This window comes from Narcine bancroftii, chromosome 9 (genome assembly GCF_036971445.1).
Source record: "Narcine bancroftii isolate sNarBan1 chromosome 9, sNarBan1.hap1, whole genome shotgun sequence".
NCBI classification, from domain to species: Eukaryota; Metazoa; Chordata; class Chondrichthyes; order Torpediniformes; family Narcinidae; genus Narcine; species Narcine bancroftii.
The window spans coordinates 43822628-43840002 of NC_091477.1; the positions used below are offsets into that span (position 1 = coordinate 43822628).

The following is a 17375-nucleotide window of genomic DNA, read 5'->3' on the forward strand; positions in this document are numbered from 1 at the left end:
AGATGGCTGTTGAGTGTAAGGTGGTGGATGATATATACAGTGAAATCCCCATTATCTGGAAGACAAGCAACCAGCAAAAAAACTGCAGAAAATAAATAGGTAAAAAATATGAATATTTAAAATTGGCACCCTCCTAGCAGTTAGTTTGCCAATCATGCAAAACGCAATCTCAAGCATCTGGCAAATTCACTTATCTGGCATCTACCAACCCCCATAGGTGCCAGAAATCTGGGGGTGAAGGGGGGGCATGGTTTTAATGTACATGCAAGGTGTTTGACAAGGTCACGCATGGTAAAGTGCAGATGCAGGGGATCCACAACAAGTTGATATTTGACTAAGTGGGGGAGGGGGAAACAAGGTGGGTAGGGTGACCAGAGGTCCGGTTTTAGGCCAGACAGTATGGCTTTTGAGCTTCTGTCCACCATCTCGAGATGGACTTTAAGGGGCAGAAAGGCCCAGTGTTTGCAAGCTGTGCACGGCTGGCTGGTGCATCCATGATGAGGGGGAAGAGTGACAGCAATGCATGAAGGTCCATGGCAGGTAAAACTCTCCTCCCTGTACAGGACAGGCAGTTGGGGGGGTGGGGGGGGGGGTGCTATTTTAAATTGTTTGGCTCATGAACTGAACTTCAATAAGTGAACCCACCATGCATGTGGTAATCGAAGGCTTGCACATGCAGACAGGAATCAAGATGGCCTCACCCAGTCTATGGACCCAGAGACACCAAAACAAAGTAGTACGCACATTTTCACTCTTGCATGCCCTGAATCCCTGTTATAGTTTGTCCAATACAACATTTGATTTAAAAGTTTGCTTTAAGACGCATGGGCAAAATTCCAACTTGCTTCTATTTCAAGATACGACTGATCCTTCTGTCCCAATTACAGTCTTGAGTCGGGGAGTACCTGTACACATTTTTGAGTAGACAACAAACAGGATAGACAGGGGAAAAGTAGTGGATGTTGTGTATTTGGACTTTCAAAAGACCTTCGAAGAGGTGCCACATACAAGGCTGCTTAACAAGATGAGAGCTTGTGGAATTACAAGATAGCTACTAGCATGAATAGAGCAGCAGTTAATAGGCAGGAAACAGTGGGAATAAGGGGATCCTATTTGGGTTGGTTTCCTGTTACAAGTGGTGTTCTGCAGGGGTTTGTGTTGGGGTTACTACTTTTTGCGTTGTATATAATTTGGATAATGGAAATAGATAGCTTTGTGGCTAAATTTGTGGATGACACCAAAGTGGTAAAGCTGGTGGAGCTGAGGACACAGAAACTTGGATAGATTAGAAGAGATGGCGGATGAAATGTTAGGAAATATGCAGTCATACACTTGGGTACGAGAAATAGATGGGAAGAAAATTCAAAATTTGGAGGTGCAAAGGGACTTGGGAGTCCTTGTCCAGGATACCCTAAAGGTTAACCTCCAGGTTGAGTCAGCAGTGAAGAAAATGAATGCAATGTTGGCATTCATTTCTAGAGGAACAGCATGCATACAAGAGTAGGGATGTAATAGTGAGACCTCACTTGAGAGTACTGTGTAGTTTTGGGCACCTTATTTGAGAAAGGATGTGTTAGCTGTGGAGAGGATTCAGAAAAGATTAGCATAATACCAGGAATGAAAGGGTTGGCACATGAGGAACATTTGTCAGCTCTTGAACTTTACTTGTTGGAGTACAGAAGGATGGTGGGGTGGAGGTGGGTGGGGTGGGGGGGGGGGGATGAGGGAAGAAATCTCAAGAGACATTTTGAATGCTGAAAGGTCTGGATAGATTAGAGGTTACAAATTTGTTTCCTATGGTAGGGAGTCTAGGACAAGAGGCCACTATTTCAGGATAAAAAGGTGTCAATTTAAAACAGAAATGTGGAGAAATTTCTTTACCCAGAGAGTCACGAGAATGTGGAACGTTGCCACAGGCAGCAGTGGAAGCAGGGCTGTTGAGTGTGTTCAAGACATCAAAGGTTACAGGGAGTAGGACAGGGAGTGGGCTGAGTGATAGGATCAACTCCTGATAAATATCAGTGCAGACCTGATGGGCTGATTGACCAACTTTTGCTCTTATATTCTTGTGAGATACAGTGTTAGCAGTTAAGAGGTTTCTAGACACACAGATTAAGAGAATGGATGGATATCTATCCAGTGCAAGCAGTAGTTTTAGTTTTATTTGGACATGTTCAGCACAGACACATGGGCCAAAGGGCCTGTACCTGTGATCTATTATTATTCTCTAAAAGCAGCATTTATGCAAGACTTCAAAATTTGCATGTGACAGATCAGAAACAATGAGATTGCAATCTAACTGATTTATGTAAAAGATAATCACTCAGCAAATTGAATTTAACTAGATGAATAAATATATTTTGGGGAAAAATATACTGAGGCTATATCATGAGAAGCAATTCTCAGAGATCTGTGGAGCAGAGGTGATTTATAACAAAGGGTCAGCTTAGCAGAGATGACCACAGGTTCAGTGCCAAGGGGGGCATCCAAAGGCATTGCCCCCTGCCCCCAACGAGGTTTTGTGACGCCACCCCCACACACTAATGGCCATCACCCTCTCAAATGACGTATTGTAACCCCGTGACCCCAGACCATTATCAGGCCTGTTTGCACCCCATAACTATGGTCAGACCCAACCCCGCCTCTAGCTTGACACACACTAATGATGCTAGCAACTCTCCAAATAATACAAGCAGCTCACTCTTCTGCTATGTTGGAGGATGTCCATGTTCAGCACGTAGGCATTAACCCCCCCCACTTCGACAGTCCCAAGGAACACAAGTGGCTAAAGCATAGCAGAACTTGATAAGGAGGGCTTGAGCTGAGGCACAGCAGCCAAAACCTTGTGCTGACAGTATCCAAGAAATGGGACTAGGGTAAAGGAGGTGTGATAGAGAGTAGGATTCCTTCCAGACTGCAGATACAAACGGCTTCAGACAGTTGGGACCAGGAGATGAGGAGGTGTGATCAAGAGCAGGCTTGAATTTGGGCTCCGTAACCACAGGCTCCTCGCGGCTGGATAATATATGGGAACAAGTAGCAGTGGTTATGGCGGTGGTGGAGGATATAACCGTTTCAGAGGTGGCAGATAAAGCAACAGTGTGACTCAGAAGGAACTTTTTTTAAAGTTTTTTTTTTACAAGCTGGTGCCAGAGTGTGGCAGGTCTCTGCTATCCTTTGAATGCATGCAAAAGAAAGCTTTTCACTGTATCTTGGTATGAGACACAATTACTAAAACTAAATTTAGAAGATATGTTGAATAGTAATGGGTACCTCAGTACCTTTAGGTACTATGCTTTTAGGTAACACTCCAACATGGAATAATTAAAAATACATTTATAAAAATTAATTAAACAGGCTTTTTAAAACTCTAAGCATTCAATGGTTTAAACATATTCATGCTACCAATTATTCATACCTCTATTACCTTGATATTAACTACAAACTTCATAGGGCAAGTTAACATGCAAAAGCTACAACTCTAGAATGGAATTCTTTTATTTACAGGAGATCAAACTCCCCTCTTGCTTTCTTTATAATGGCCATATTAAAGGATTGTCACAATGCAATATACCTTTCAAAATTGCTTAGTAATGTTGTATCAGATCAGATCATGATCAATATTTGGTTTAGTTTTCTTCAGCAACTATTATTTTTTTTTAAAAATTCTACATAATGCAAACCTATTTGAAAACAATCAATACAGTACTCACATTTTTTCTTGCTACCACAGAAACTGGAGGATAGAAAATCATAACATTGTCTTTCTGTTGAGACTCATGGGAAGGACTGTATTTAACACTTTTCTTTCTCATTCTTTTTGCTCTGTTCAACACTGGTAGATCAACATCTTTGATGACTGCAAGTTGCTCTTCAGAATCCTTTACATCCTGTTTTTCTACTTCACTGCAGATGGACGATTCAAACATCATCTTTCCATTCATAACCATTTTAGTTATTTTTAACTTCAATTCTGGTGAAGTATTCTGTGTAAAATCAGACTCTGTACAGGTGTGACCATTGTCAATTGTATAATAATCCTGAGTCGGAGAGTTCTCAAGGGACTCTGGCCACTGTTTCAACTCTGAAGACTCGGAGAATCCAGTAGGAATCATAGAAGCTAAATCTTGAAGTTTGCGCAGTGGAATATAGGATCGTGCTGATGCATGTCCATTAAACGAAGATTTTGCATCATTCTGTGAATTAGTGGACAGCTGAACACCACCTTCATCCTGCAGATTACAACTTTCTCTTTCACAGATACTCTGAACAGTTCTGCTGCTTGGGCCATTGCTCTCAGAAACACTGAAACCCAGTGAATTTGAAAATGATTGCAAATTACCAAAGGGTAAAGTACTACCCACTGTCAATTCATATTCACAGGCCTGGTCCATCTTTTCTTATTTCCACCTAAGGGGAAGAAAACAAAACCACTGGTTATGAAATTGCTGAACCTAAAATATGTCAGTAATGTTGGAACATCGTCTATCAACCATCTATGAAAGATTTCCAACATCATCTGGCTTTGACATGCTGTTCCTCAAAGACAACCAATTACAACTCCAAAAGTGTACATAAATAGGCTTAAAAATTATGTGAACTCATATATGGCATCAATGAAAATGATTTTATTTTCTAATCTTGGAATTTCATACAATAATGTGCAAGTTTTTGTCAAAATTAAAAAATGGATTACAAATTCACTGAACAAAACTTGTGGACAAGTTCAAATTGATAAATTGCTTAAATTTAGGTACACAAATATAAATCAAGAACATTTATAAATTACTTGGTCCAATACAAATTATGATTTGGTAGCCTGACATTTAAATGTCACATACCCACCTAATTATTATCAATAATTCTTGAAGCAGCCAAAAATACAATAAAAATTCTGCACTCTAAGATATACAAATCTCAAATCATATTTCTCAATTTCCTTCCTTAAATAGATATTGGTTACCACAGTTATTCATGTGGGTTTTGGTTAAAAATGTTATTTTACAATATAATACAAGGTATTGTGGGGGGGAAAAAAGCTTATCTGAAATCTGTATCAAGCCCAACCCTGATTTCAGCAACACAAATGCATTTCTAATTGCACTTCTAATCTTGAGCAAGATTTTTTTTTAAACTTAGAGAAGCACTTCAAGGCAATTTAATCCGCTCTTTCTGAATTGTTTGGCCTCTGGTAAATTTAATTTTTTTTAAATGAAACATTTTTTGGAACATACACAGTCTCAGACATATTTGCAAGAATTGCAAAGGACTGCAAGAAATGTTTCACCTGAGATTGTGCCTGAAAATTCATCGCTTCTAGTACTGGTTTTTGATGTTAAAAAGTAAAGACATAATGTGGACCTCTTCTGACTGATGTCAACTGTTTAATAGTTCCTCATTCAAAGCCAAGACCAGAGAGTTCCTTGTTTTCCTATATTTGGGAAAGGGCGAATGTTTTAATGCAAATATTTCTGCATCCTTAATCTTTATTTAAAAAAAGGTTAGTCTTAATTCTTGTGGATATGAAATGGCCATTTAGTATGTCAAGCTTACTCCATCATTCAACAAGGTCCTGTCTGATCTTTAGCCAAACAATACATAACCATAGAGAAACACGATAGGCTGCAGACACTGTGATTGTAGTAAAAACACCAAAATGCTGGAGGAACTCAGCTGGTTAAACCATAGAGGCTGAATAAATCAGTTGAGTTCCTCCAGCATTTTGGTGTTTTTATTACACAACCACAGCCAACAGCTTCCCGGATGACAAAGAGAGTGAGATGATGCAGAAATGTCACTTCTTTGGTTGTTTATTTTTTTAAAAAACCTCCTCGACCCCTAGTAAATTTCCTGGAATATCTGCAGTTAACTTTAGACTGCAGGCATTCTGTGAACAATGGGCTAATGATTAGCACACATCAATGGTGTGCGATTCACATCACACTCAACATCATCGCAATAGCGCTGTACATTGCACATATGTGAGACATCAAGGTCAATGTCGCTGCAGTGGGGTTGCAAGTCCCACCTCCTTACAGTTCCGGTATTCTGTCTAAATGCACGGTGTGACATGGACATTTGGAGCTTTGATCATTCCTGTGTGAATGGCCATTCCCAGAAAGTAGGGAGGCACTTCAGAACGGAAAAATCACACAAGTTCTATGTAAAAAAAAATTTTGATAACACATGTGACAACGAGGTGATGCAAGAATGGAAGAATATTAACAGCTAAGCTTAATTAATAATGAAAATGTAATTAAAAGAGATCTTTCATAGGCATAAACAACAGTAATGCACACCTCTACATCTTTTGCAAAGAAATGTTTTATTTCCCAATTGGATTCAGATTTTGGTTCAAACGGACTCATCAAGAGCAAAATGTTATACTTCAGCCAGTATTACACTTCCACATAATACTGCAAAAATTCAAATCACTTCCTAACCTTTTAAACTCCAGTTTGAGGGATGTTTACACTTAGTTAGGTATCATACTAGCAAATCTATGCTGCATATTAAGTTTCTCTGCTAAAACTGTAACCAGCACCGCCCATGAAATTTCTGGTTTAGCTTAACCAGGCTCTGAAAACTCCAGACTCTTTGTATTCTCTCCAAGATCCGTTAAATGTTCTTTTTCTACAACCAATGGCATTTTATGTACAAATCTTATTGAACCTCCAATGTTTCGATCTTCCCAACAGGAATGGGAAATACTCAAGTCTCATTCCTGTTAGATACAAAAGAAATGTCACATTTACCTACAATGAAATCCTTCTTCTAAAAACTCTTGCATGGATTTGGGCGATGCATGGATTTGGGCGCTGGGGTCCCGCTGTTCCTCCAAACTGTTGAGTATTTGACCATTGAACCTGTGCTCCATCTTCAAGTTTGGCCTTCAAAAATGCATTACCTCCACCTGTAGAGATCAGTACAACATTGTTGGCCAAAAGGGCCTGTACTGTGCTGCAATGTTCTAGTGTTTATCGGTTTATAATTTAATGCTTCCATCTGTTTAAAATGTTGCCGAATTGATTATCAGCAAACTTAAATCTCTCTCCCTCATCAGTACATTAAAAATGCAGCGAAGAGTTGATACGCTAACACAGGTCCTTGTCATAATCTATCATTAAATATTTGCCACATTTCAACTCAATTTTAGCCATTTATTAATTTACAAACTGTTTGCAACCTGCCTTCAGCTCCAGAAGTTCCAATTTAATTGCTAAAATATCTAAATCATTCCCAGAAAGTCCTCCATCTGATATTTGGTTACTTTCCCAAAAAAAGTCAGATTTATCAAATGTAAATCAACTTTTTACAAATCTACCCAAGTTCCGTGATCAGCCTTATTATAGGCCCTTGGAATTATTTGATAAATGTGACAATATTTTCACGTTTGAGACAGAAGTTTGGGTTTGAATGTTACATCATGGCTGATATCATTCATCTACAAGTCAACTGTTGCATTAGAAGACTGGTATTTGGGAGAAAATTATTCAAGATTATATTCACCCTTTCTCCATAATCCTGAAAATTAGATTCTTTTGAATACCAATCCTGCTCTCTCAGTTGAATTAGTCTTCAGTATTTTGTCTGCTGGTGGCTTTCATACCTATCCATTCATTGAATTTGTTCTCCTCAAGTCACTTTGCATTTCAGGCAGACCCTGGGTTAAATACATCAGTTACCTAGGTCTGTCTTTAACCCAAATTTGTATTCAAGTTGGAACCAATACATTTAGCATCAGTTAGTCAAGTGTTTTTCTTAGTATATAGCATATATTTTACATTTATATGCATATAAAACGCTTCCTAATACACTAAAGCACCTTAAACAATAATGCAGTACACACTAATAATAATTCAGGTAATACTACCAGTCCTGTACATAAAAGTAACCACATATGGACATAAGATCATGATTAAAAGTGATCACTTACAGTACATGATGGAGAGATGGTTAAAGTACAGGTACTTTCAGTTTTGAATTCTGAATTTTGCATCCAGCTCCTTCTCTCCCTCTCCTCCCCCCCCCCCAAATCTCCCCCTCCCTCGCTCCATTTGTCTGGGGGTGGATGGGTGTTAGCTGCGTTGGAATGAGCAGGAGGGCATCGCATCAGAGCAGGTGGGGGGAGGGCAGCTGCTGCGTCAGAGCCAGCGGGGGTGTGTGGCAGCTGCATCGGAGTGAGTGTGGGAAGGGGGGCATTGGCATCAGTGTCGGAGCGAGCGGGACGTGGGGGGGGGGGGGAGGAGGAAAGAAGTGACAGCCACAACCATGTCAGAGCATTTAAATGCTGAAACAAACAACTAGTTTGCAGGTGAGTTCAGGTTAAAAGCTTTTTTTTTTAAAAAAACTAACAGTGAGCATGCAATTTATTTATTAACTAATGTCACAAAAAGTAATCCATATAAATCGCGACATTTTCCATCTTAAGATGAACGCTCAGAAAGAGGTAGCAACTGCTTATATTCAATTCTATTTCCAACTCCACAAAAAGGCAGGCACGATTACATGAAAACACAAGGTTGTGTATTATGTCATAAATGACTCAGTTCCTAATTCTCAAAAAGGTCTGAATCACTTGAAAGATGACTTGGATGAGCACAGCTCCCACACACAAGTTCAACAACATTACTCCACCACTGACACACTTCAACTGCAGTGCAAGCTATCCACAATATGTGCTGCAGTTGACAGCCAAAACTAATTTAACTGCCCCTTTCAAACCCAATCTCTACCGTGAAGGGCAAGCAACACTTGGAACTGTCACATTTGTGGCCCGAAATGTGAAGTTAATAAAACATCGAGCACAAGTTTTATTGGGTAAACTTCTCAGTGTCTTTATTCTCCAGTTTCCTTTGTTCTCCTGCTTGTGCTCTTATCTCTCTCTCATACCACGTGACTTCCGGTACATCTCATACATATTCATTATCATGACATCCCTCCTTTAATCAGAAATAAACTTTACCTTCACTTACCAATATCCCTGGAAACCTACAAACATCGTAACTAATGGTAATACTATAACTCAAATACATAAAATTGACTTCCTACAGCACTCATACATGCATTTTATGATATAAGATTAAAATACTGTCCCAAAGTTCTTATTAAAACTATGGCACAAAGTCTTCGTATTGTTTGGGAACTTTCCGGTTTCGTTTCGGCCTACCTGCGATATTGTCGTCACTTCTCGGTTGTTCACTCTCAGCGTCGGAAATACTGCTTGCCACGGCTTCGGGTGTTTCTGGCGCTCTAGTCACTTCATCAGGAGTGCTGGTAACTGCCTCTGGAACATCATCAGGTCTCTCAGTTTCAGCATCTCGTATTGGCCTTTCAACCTCTTTGCTCGATGTATCTCTGGACTGGTACCTTTTTACACCTGATACATTTCTCTTATACAGGACTCCAGTCGGAGACTTGACTGTCACCATACTACCACTTCTGGATACGACAGTATAGGGTTGAGGGTAATAAAGTGTGTCTAGCTTACCACCAGTTTCATGCCTCACTAGAACATTATCTCCTGGCATGATGTCTGAGTACTTGGCTCCACGTTTCGAATCTGTGTACAGCTTTGCTGCACCTTTCTTTTCAGCATCGTGGTCCCTCATCTCCTGGTCGTCTCGGATTTCCTTTATTTCTGGCATTTTTGTGTGGATTTTTCTCCCAAAAAATGCTTCTGCAGGACTTTTTCCAGTGGTTGCATGAGGCGTTGCTCGATAGACAGCCACATAAGATAGCAATGCTTCTCGTCAATTTTGTCCTTCTGTGTGTGCAATCCTCAATCATTTTTCAATGGACTGATTTTGTCTCTCTACTTCTCCGTTGGCTTGCGGCCATTTCGGAGTTACTTTATGATGGTGGATACCTGTGGTCCTCATGTATTCCGCAAATGTCTCTGAAATGAATTGTGGACCATTGTCAGAGTATAATGTAACAGGTAATCCATATCTTGCGAATATCTCTGCTAATGCTTGTATTGTTTTTTCAGTGGTTGTGGACTTCAACACCACGTACTCATAGTATCTGCTGTAGTAATCTATCACTACCATAATTGATTCACCCGTCGGTAAAGGTCCAAGAAAATCAACAGCTACGTCGATCCATGGTCCTGTCGGGAGTTGCATACTCCGGATCGGTTCTGGCGGATTACTCCTACTTGTGATTTGACATCCGTGACAAGTTTTAACAAATTTCTCTGCGTCTTTATCACAACCTGGCCACCATACCTTGGTCCTGAGGTTTTGCTTGGTACCAACAATACCTAGGTGTCCTTCATGCGCTAAGGATACAATCTTCGGTCTCAATCTTTGCGGTATCACCAATCTGCAACCTCTTAATACACACTGTCCGATGCAACAAAGTTCGTCTCTAATGGGAATGTAAGCCTTGTGAGTACACTTGTCCCATTGTCCACTCTGTATGCATTCTCTTACTTCCATGAGTTCTGGATCACGTTCGGATTCTCTCTCGACCTCCTTCGTAGTCACAGCTTTCGGTGTCGACTGAATAGCTATGAAGCGTACAAAGCACTCTGTTTCTGTTCCCAATTCTGACTTGGATTGTGGACCACCATCCTTCACCAATCTGGACAGCGGGTTTGCAATGTTTGTTTTCCCTGCAATGTGGATTACTTTATATTTGTAGGGTTGTAGTCTGAGTACCCATCTCTCTATTCTGGCACATGGTTTGGATCTAGGTGCATAGATCACCTCTAATGGCTTATGATCTGTGATGAGTTCAAATTCAATGCCGTATAAATATGCATGGAACCTCTCACAGGGCCATGCAAGTCCTAGTGCTTCTTTCTGTCTGAGAGTATCTTCTCTCCACATATGATAACGATCTGCTGGCATAGGCAATGATTCTTGGTCCTCCATCATGCATTTGGACCAACACGGCTCCTAAACCAACCGGGCTGGCATCCGCTATGACTTTGGTTGATGCCGCCGGATCGTAATATCCAAGAGTTTTTGCATCTGTCAGGCTTTGCTTCAGCGCTGTGAATGCTTTCTTCTGCTCAGATCCAAAATGAAAAGGTACACCTTTCCTGGTTAGTTTCCTTAGTGGTTCCGCCACTGTAGCGAAATTAGGAATGAACTTTGCACAAAAATTGACCAGTCCCAGGAATCTCCTCACCTCTGTTGCGTTCTGAGGTGCACGTGCCTCTGCAATAGCTTTCACCTTGGCCTCTGGAGGGTTTAGTCCTTCCCGTGTAAGTCTGTGTCCCATGAAGTCCATATCTGACACACCGAACTGGCACTTGTTTCCATTCGTGGTAAGGCCTGCCTCCTGTAGTCTAGATAGTACACGCCTCAACCGTTTGTCATGCTCTTCCTTCGTTGGTGCATGGACTATGATGTCGTCAGAAATGTTGGCAACTCCAGGAATGCCTTGAATCACTCGATGGATTTCATACTGGTAGATCTCCGAAGCTGCATTAATTCCAAATGATAGTCTCTTGTAACGATACAATCCACAGTGAGTCACAAATGTTGTTACATCTCGGGAACCTGGATCCAGCTTTAATTGATGATAGCCCCATTTCAGATCAATTTTTGAGAATACCTTGCTGGTAGTTAGTTCTTGAAGTATTTCCTCCACTGTTGGTATAGGGTGTCGTTCTCTAATTATAGCTTCATTGGCCATTCTCATGTCAACACATAGTCTTATGTCACCCTTTGGTTTGGGCACAATCACTACGGGACTGACCCATTGTGTCGAATGTTCCACCGGTTCTATAATGTCTTGTTCGATCAATTCTTTAATTTTGGCTTCGACTTTCCCACGAAGTCCAAATGGAGTTCGGCGCATTGGTTGTGCCTTGGGTTTGACCGTTTCATCTACCGCTAGCTTCAATTGTTGACCTTTCAGCTTTCCTACTCCTTGGAAGACTGCGGGGAATTCTTGCTTCATATCCTCGTATGACTGAATTGAATTGACACAAGCTCCAATATGAAGTATTGCCGTCTTGCGCTGTGCTTCTACTCAGCAATGGTTCTCCCCTCTCTTCTATGACCATAAACTCTGCTTCGGTGTACTTATCTCCAGCTTCAACAGTTGCAGTAAAACATCCAATGGTCTGCAATGGCTTGGTTGCTGTGTATGGATACAGTTTCTTGGAACACTTCTTTGAGGTACAGATGATCCAGCCAGAGCTAAGGTAATTTTTGAACTTTTTTTATATAAACTTACTTGCTTAATTTACAGCTTTGTTACTTGGTGATTAAGGTCTTGTAAAAAAATTTTGGGTTGCTGCTGGGAGGCCTGGACAGCCCAAAAATTGGGGGTAGACTTATACGCCGCATATACAATAAAACCATTAAAATTAGGCTGAAAAAGGAGTAGACATCTGCCAGTTGACTTGTATACTGAAATATACAGTATGAAAAATTTACTTTAAATCAGGTAATTCCCGTAATTTACAAAATTTAAATTAAAATCCTTGTCGATGGCACTGTAACAGTGTTGCGCTAGCCACAATGCTAATTGTGCACTCATCATAATTAACCTGCCCTCCCTCAAGTTTACTAAAATACCTAATATGAATAAAGATGAAGACTCCTATTAGGCAGGGATAGGGAGACACTTTGGGAGAATCACCTCAAGAGCCAGCGGCATTGGCCAGCTCTTCATCTTAGGAGGCACAATTTTATTCAAACATAACTTTAATTAAAACAGCTACTATGGGCAGGGAACAACTGAGGCACTCCCCTGGCTGAATGTTTCCTCCCATCTTCAACAAGGGGTTGCATGTGCAATGAAGAACATTTAATTTTACAACTGAAAGCTTTTTTTTTTATATATAACATTTTATGTACTAACAAAGGAACGGCAATGGAAAATTCACCAGACTATGGTAAATTCAAAATAATAGCTTTTATTAAATTATTAATAACAATATTTCTTATTTATCTCTAACTTAATTCCCATTATGCGCAAATGGGAAACTTCAGCACCAAATATCTTGCATTGCTTGAAGTTTTTTTAAAAAAAATCACACTTCAGAAGTAATTATGAAGCACTTTTAAACATCACATCTTCAGATCTCTTTACACAAGAGTCTTTTGAGGATTTGTCTTCATACAAGTTTTCTTACCATATCTTGTTAGGGTTGCAGAACCATGGTCTTCACAATTATTTCTTTCTTAATCAAGAGTGAAGTGGTCTTACTCTAAAGCCACTTATTTTGAGTATCTCTTATGATAAGGATAATACAATACAGAACAGCATCTCCCCTCTCTCCAGAGACTACTGTTTCACCCCTGTGTCTTTCACAGGATGGTCAATCTCTTCAGTATTGTTTTCAAAATGTGTCTCTCCTCCAGTTATAGGTTTATCTGAAATCATGTGACATGACATTACAATTGTTTCAGTTCCATTTTTCCAGAACACAAACTTTCCTTCAAATTATTACTTCACATCCACAAAAACATCAGACCTCATCTCTGTCCAAGAGGCTCAAGTAGTTATGACTCCCAAGAGTCTGATCACGTCACTCCAGGAAGAACTTGTTTAATTGAACAGCTGCCAGCTCTGTGGTGACCTGAAAGAAGGAGGTTATCATCTCAAAGTTTCATCAGCAAGACATTGAGGTGACTAATGGTAGTACCTCAGTTGTGGAAATCCTGGAACAACAAATCTCTGCAAACCCAACGAGTACCTTCCTGAGCAGTAAACATTTACCTTTCAAGCACTAAAGCCTGGTGAACTTTATACATGTTAAATTCGGTGCACAGTATAAGAACTGCCTGCAATTAGAGAACTTGGAAGAATGAGAAGTGAGATTGAACTGTGAACCAAAGAACTTTTCTTACATTTACACACACATCACATACACGTGCGCTTAGAATTAGAAGGGGTTAAGTTAAGTTAATTGAGATAAGTTAAAGTTTGAATCTGTTTTCATGTTTAAAGATAATTAAAATCAACTTTTGTTTAAGTAACTACTTGTCTTGGTGAATGTCTATTGCCGCTGGGTTTTGGGGTCCTTTGGGCTCGTAACACACAGCAGTTGCAAACATACTTCAAAAATGCTGCAGACCTAATACAAGGGACAATAATTCCTTCTAAATTGTGGAAGAATTCTTTTGATATTTATTGTACTTCTTCGATAAGTAAATCACTGAATGTTCAATACCATCATAGTCATCTCTTTGTAATAAGCCAGTACCTGCTGCATCATCACTAGCATTGGCTGCTAAAGCAAATGGCTTCTCAAAATCAGGTGATTTAAGTACAGGTTGGTGACATAATAAGACTTTCAGTTTGTCAAATGTATCCTGACACACGGCTGTCCAAATAAACTTTTCACTCTTCGTCAAAGTATTAGTCAGGGGAAGAGCAATACAAGCAATGTTTTTACAGAATTTCCTATAATACCCTACCATTCTCACATCTTTCTTACCCATGGGTACAGGAAATTCAAAAATTGTTTGAACTTTAACCTAAACAGGCTTCAATTTTCTTTGGCCAACAACATAATGAAGATAAGTCACTGGAGCATGACAAAATTCACTTTTAGCTAAATTAACAAAAAGATTGCCTTTTAAAAGTTTAATCAAACAAGTTCTCTACCGCAGAGATATGTTCTTCTTATGTGTCATTCCCTACAATTATCAATATAAGCATCTGTATATTTTAATTCTTAAGTTGCAGAATTCATCATCTTGGAGCATTCTTCATTCCAAATGGGGTTACAAAGGCTGAAATTTCCCTTCCTCTTTCTGTTAAGGGAACACACCAGTAACCTTTTAATAAATCTATCTTTGTAAGAAATTTAGCTTTTCTAATCTTATCCACACAATCATCCACCCAAGGACAAGATAAGCATCTGTCTTGGTTAGGGGAGTTGTCAGGAAATATTTCTACACTGGGCTGGCAGAACCACAGAACTTTACACAAGAACCTTGTTAATTAATACCGCACTACTCCCAATCATCATGGAAGCCATCATCAACAGTGCTACCCAGCACTACTTACTCACTAGCCTAACCACCAATGCTTATTCTGAGTTTCAGCAGGAGCATTCTACTCCAAACTCACCTCAGCCTTGGTTCAAATATGAGCCAAATACCCCATTTCCAGAGACAAAGTGAGAGTTACTGGCTTGCCATTGAGGCAGCACATGATTGCATAGGACATGAAAAAGCCTTGACAGAACTGAGCATAAGACAAAAACATTGCATGAGTGGAATCATGCCCCTCATCAAGTAAGATTGTTATGAAGGTCAATCAATCCAGTCCTGGGATATCACTGCAAGTTCCACTGGACAGCATCCAAGACCAACCATCTTCAGCCATTGCATTGATTTTCAGAAGAGGAGATTAATTCCATTAGTAATTCCTCAAAACAAAATGCAGCAAGACCAAAAACATTCAGGCACAGGTTGGTAAGCAGCAAGTAATATTTGCATTTGCTCAGCCAACCATGTCCAACAAAATTAATCCAGAACCTACTCCTTATGTTCAATGACAACACCATTGCTAAATCTCCTCCCATCAATACACTCAGGATTACCATGGAGCAGAAATGTAACCTGATTATCCTCATAAATGCTTTGGCTACAACAGATCAGAGGTTAGGCAACCTCTATTGAGCAATTCAGCTCCGACGCTTCAAAGCTTTTAATAAAGCAGGGTTTTCACAGGTGGCACAGTGGTGATGGCAATAGAGCTGCTCCTTAAGTCGAGGGACTTTCACCCCTAACCATCGAAGTGACAGTTGCACGTTTTTCTTAACTGTTATGGATTCCCTTTGGGTAACCTGGCTTGCTCCCACCTTGCAAATCAGATTAATTGGCCATATAAATTACCCTTAGTATGCGGGTCACAGGTATAGTCTTGGGAGAGTTGGGAAATAAATTTGAATTTGGTTGATGTATGCTTGGTGGGTCAAAGGCTTTATCTGTGCAGTAGGATTCTACAACTTACTCAAGGTCAAGAGTACAATAAAACTCTTACTTGCTTTAGAAGAATTCAGTTCGAACAACTCTCAAGATCCTTGATACTATCCAAAACAAAACAGTTCACTAGTCTGCACCCCCCCCCCCCAAACCACCTGTATTATGCAGTGCAGTTATTCACAAATGCCACTCTGACAGCATATTTCAAGCATGAAACCTCTACCTATTAAGGGCAGCAGGCACGTGGGAGCACCAACCCCTTTATGTTACACATCTGAGGAATTGTGCAAAAAAGCAGGAACGATTGGGAAATGCTTGTTCACAGCCTTGAACTACCTAATATCAGCTTAATGAACTTTATTATATGCAAAACATAAATTAGGATTACAATTGCTCCAGAGGAATTGACAGTGCTGTCCTAATTACTGCCTGCTGAGCTGATCAAGGCAAAGGTGCCCAAGTCACCGATACAAGACATGCCTTCAGCATGAGGTACTTGTCAACCGCTAATCGATGGCGTCTGACCAAAATATATAAGTGTAACTGACAACTGATGTATACACAGCAGCTTTGGACCTTGTTCAGGCTCACTTGATTATAGATATCAATACAGAGGCTTTATGAGCAAGCCTCTGTAAATCAATTGAGCAATGCAAGCTTGTGAATAAAGGATGTATGGTTAGAAGTTATTCCTTAGGTTTGAACTAAGGACAGAGCTCCACATTTTGATGCTGTAAGTGGTAGACCTCACCAAAACTGAAGGAGATGGATAACTGGGACAAATCAGAGATGAATAGGCCTTCAAGGTAAGCTTTAACCTTGATTCCATTCTGCTCCCTTCCGATTCTGTTAGTTCCCTCATTTTGGCAAGGAAAATCCACTGACACATCACAAAGGGAATAAGACAAGCAATAGCAGGCTATTAGGGAGAAACCCTTTCCAAGTCAGCCACCGCACTCTATTTTAATCAGGTGTCTGCATTATCAAGGTGAGATGATTTCGAGAGTTGCAGTAAAAAATGTGAGAATCTGAGTCAAGCCATTATTAAATGTCGTAAGGAATTTAATCCTGCCAAGGCTGTCTTATGGAAAAAGGGATATAAATTTGCTTTTAGATATCCAGCTACACAAGGTTTTTTTTCCCCAAAAATGGAGAATTTAATTCCCAGTTCTTTGCTGAAGAAGATGCTCTCTTGTTTGCTAATTCATTTCCAACCAAGATCAATCCAACAAGTTGACTCAAGAAAAGAAAAAGAATGGATTGCAGAAGGTGGAATGTCATGAGGTAATTGAGATTGATATCGAAGATGATCAAGTTAAAAGAGACTTGGAGGCAGCTTATCAACTTGAAATATTGTTGATTACTGTTTTTTTAGTATTGTTCTGTCTGGGGAGGTGGCTTTGTTTATTTCTCCTTCCGAAGTCTTTGGCAACTTGGTGGGGTTGGTTGCTTCTCGTAAAAAAAGTGCTT

The 17375-nt window shown here is 40.0% G+C and overlaps 1 protein-coding gene across 11 annotated transcripts in view; it reads right to left on the bottom strand.

The window, feature by feature from the left end:
* The window catches only part of LOC138743475 (uncharacterized), a 192718-nt gene that overhangs the window by 152952 nt on the left and 22391 nt on the right, over positions 1-17375 (bottom strand). For 6 of the 11 annotated variants that reach the window (XM_069898911.1, XM_069898904.1, XM_069898905.1 and 3 more), the window contains one exon: positions 3714-4410. In XM_069898911.1, the coding sequence (XP_069755012.1) occupies positions 3714-4394 (681 nt within the window). In that variant the 5' untranslated portion in view covers positions 4395-4410. Of the gene's footprint in view, positions 1-3713; positions 4411-6755; positions 6914-17375 lie in introns of all 11 variants that reach the window. The other 5 variants (XM_069898910.1, XM_069898909.1, XM_069898907.1 and 2 more) reach the window with 1 other exon arrangement.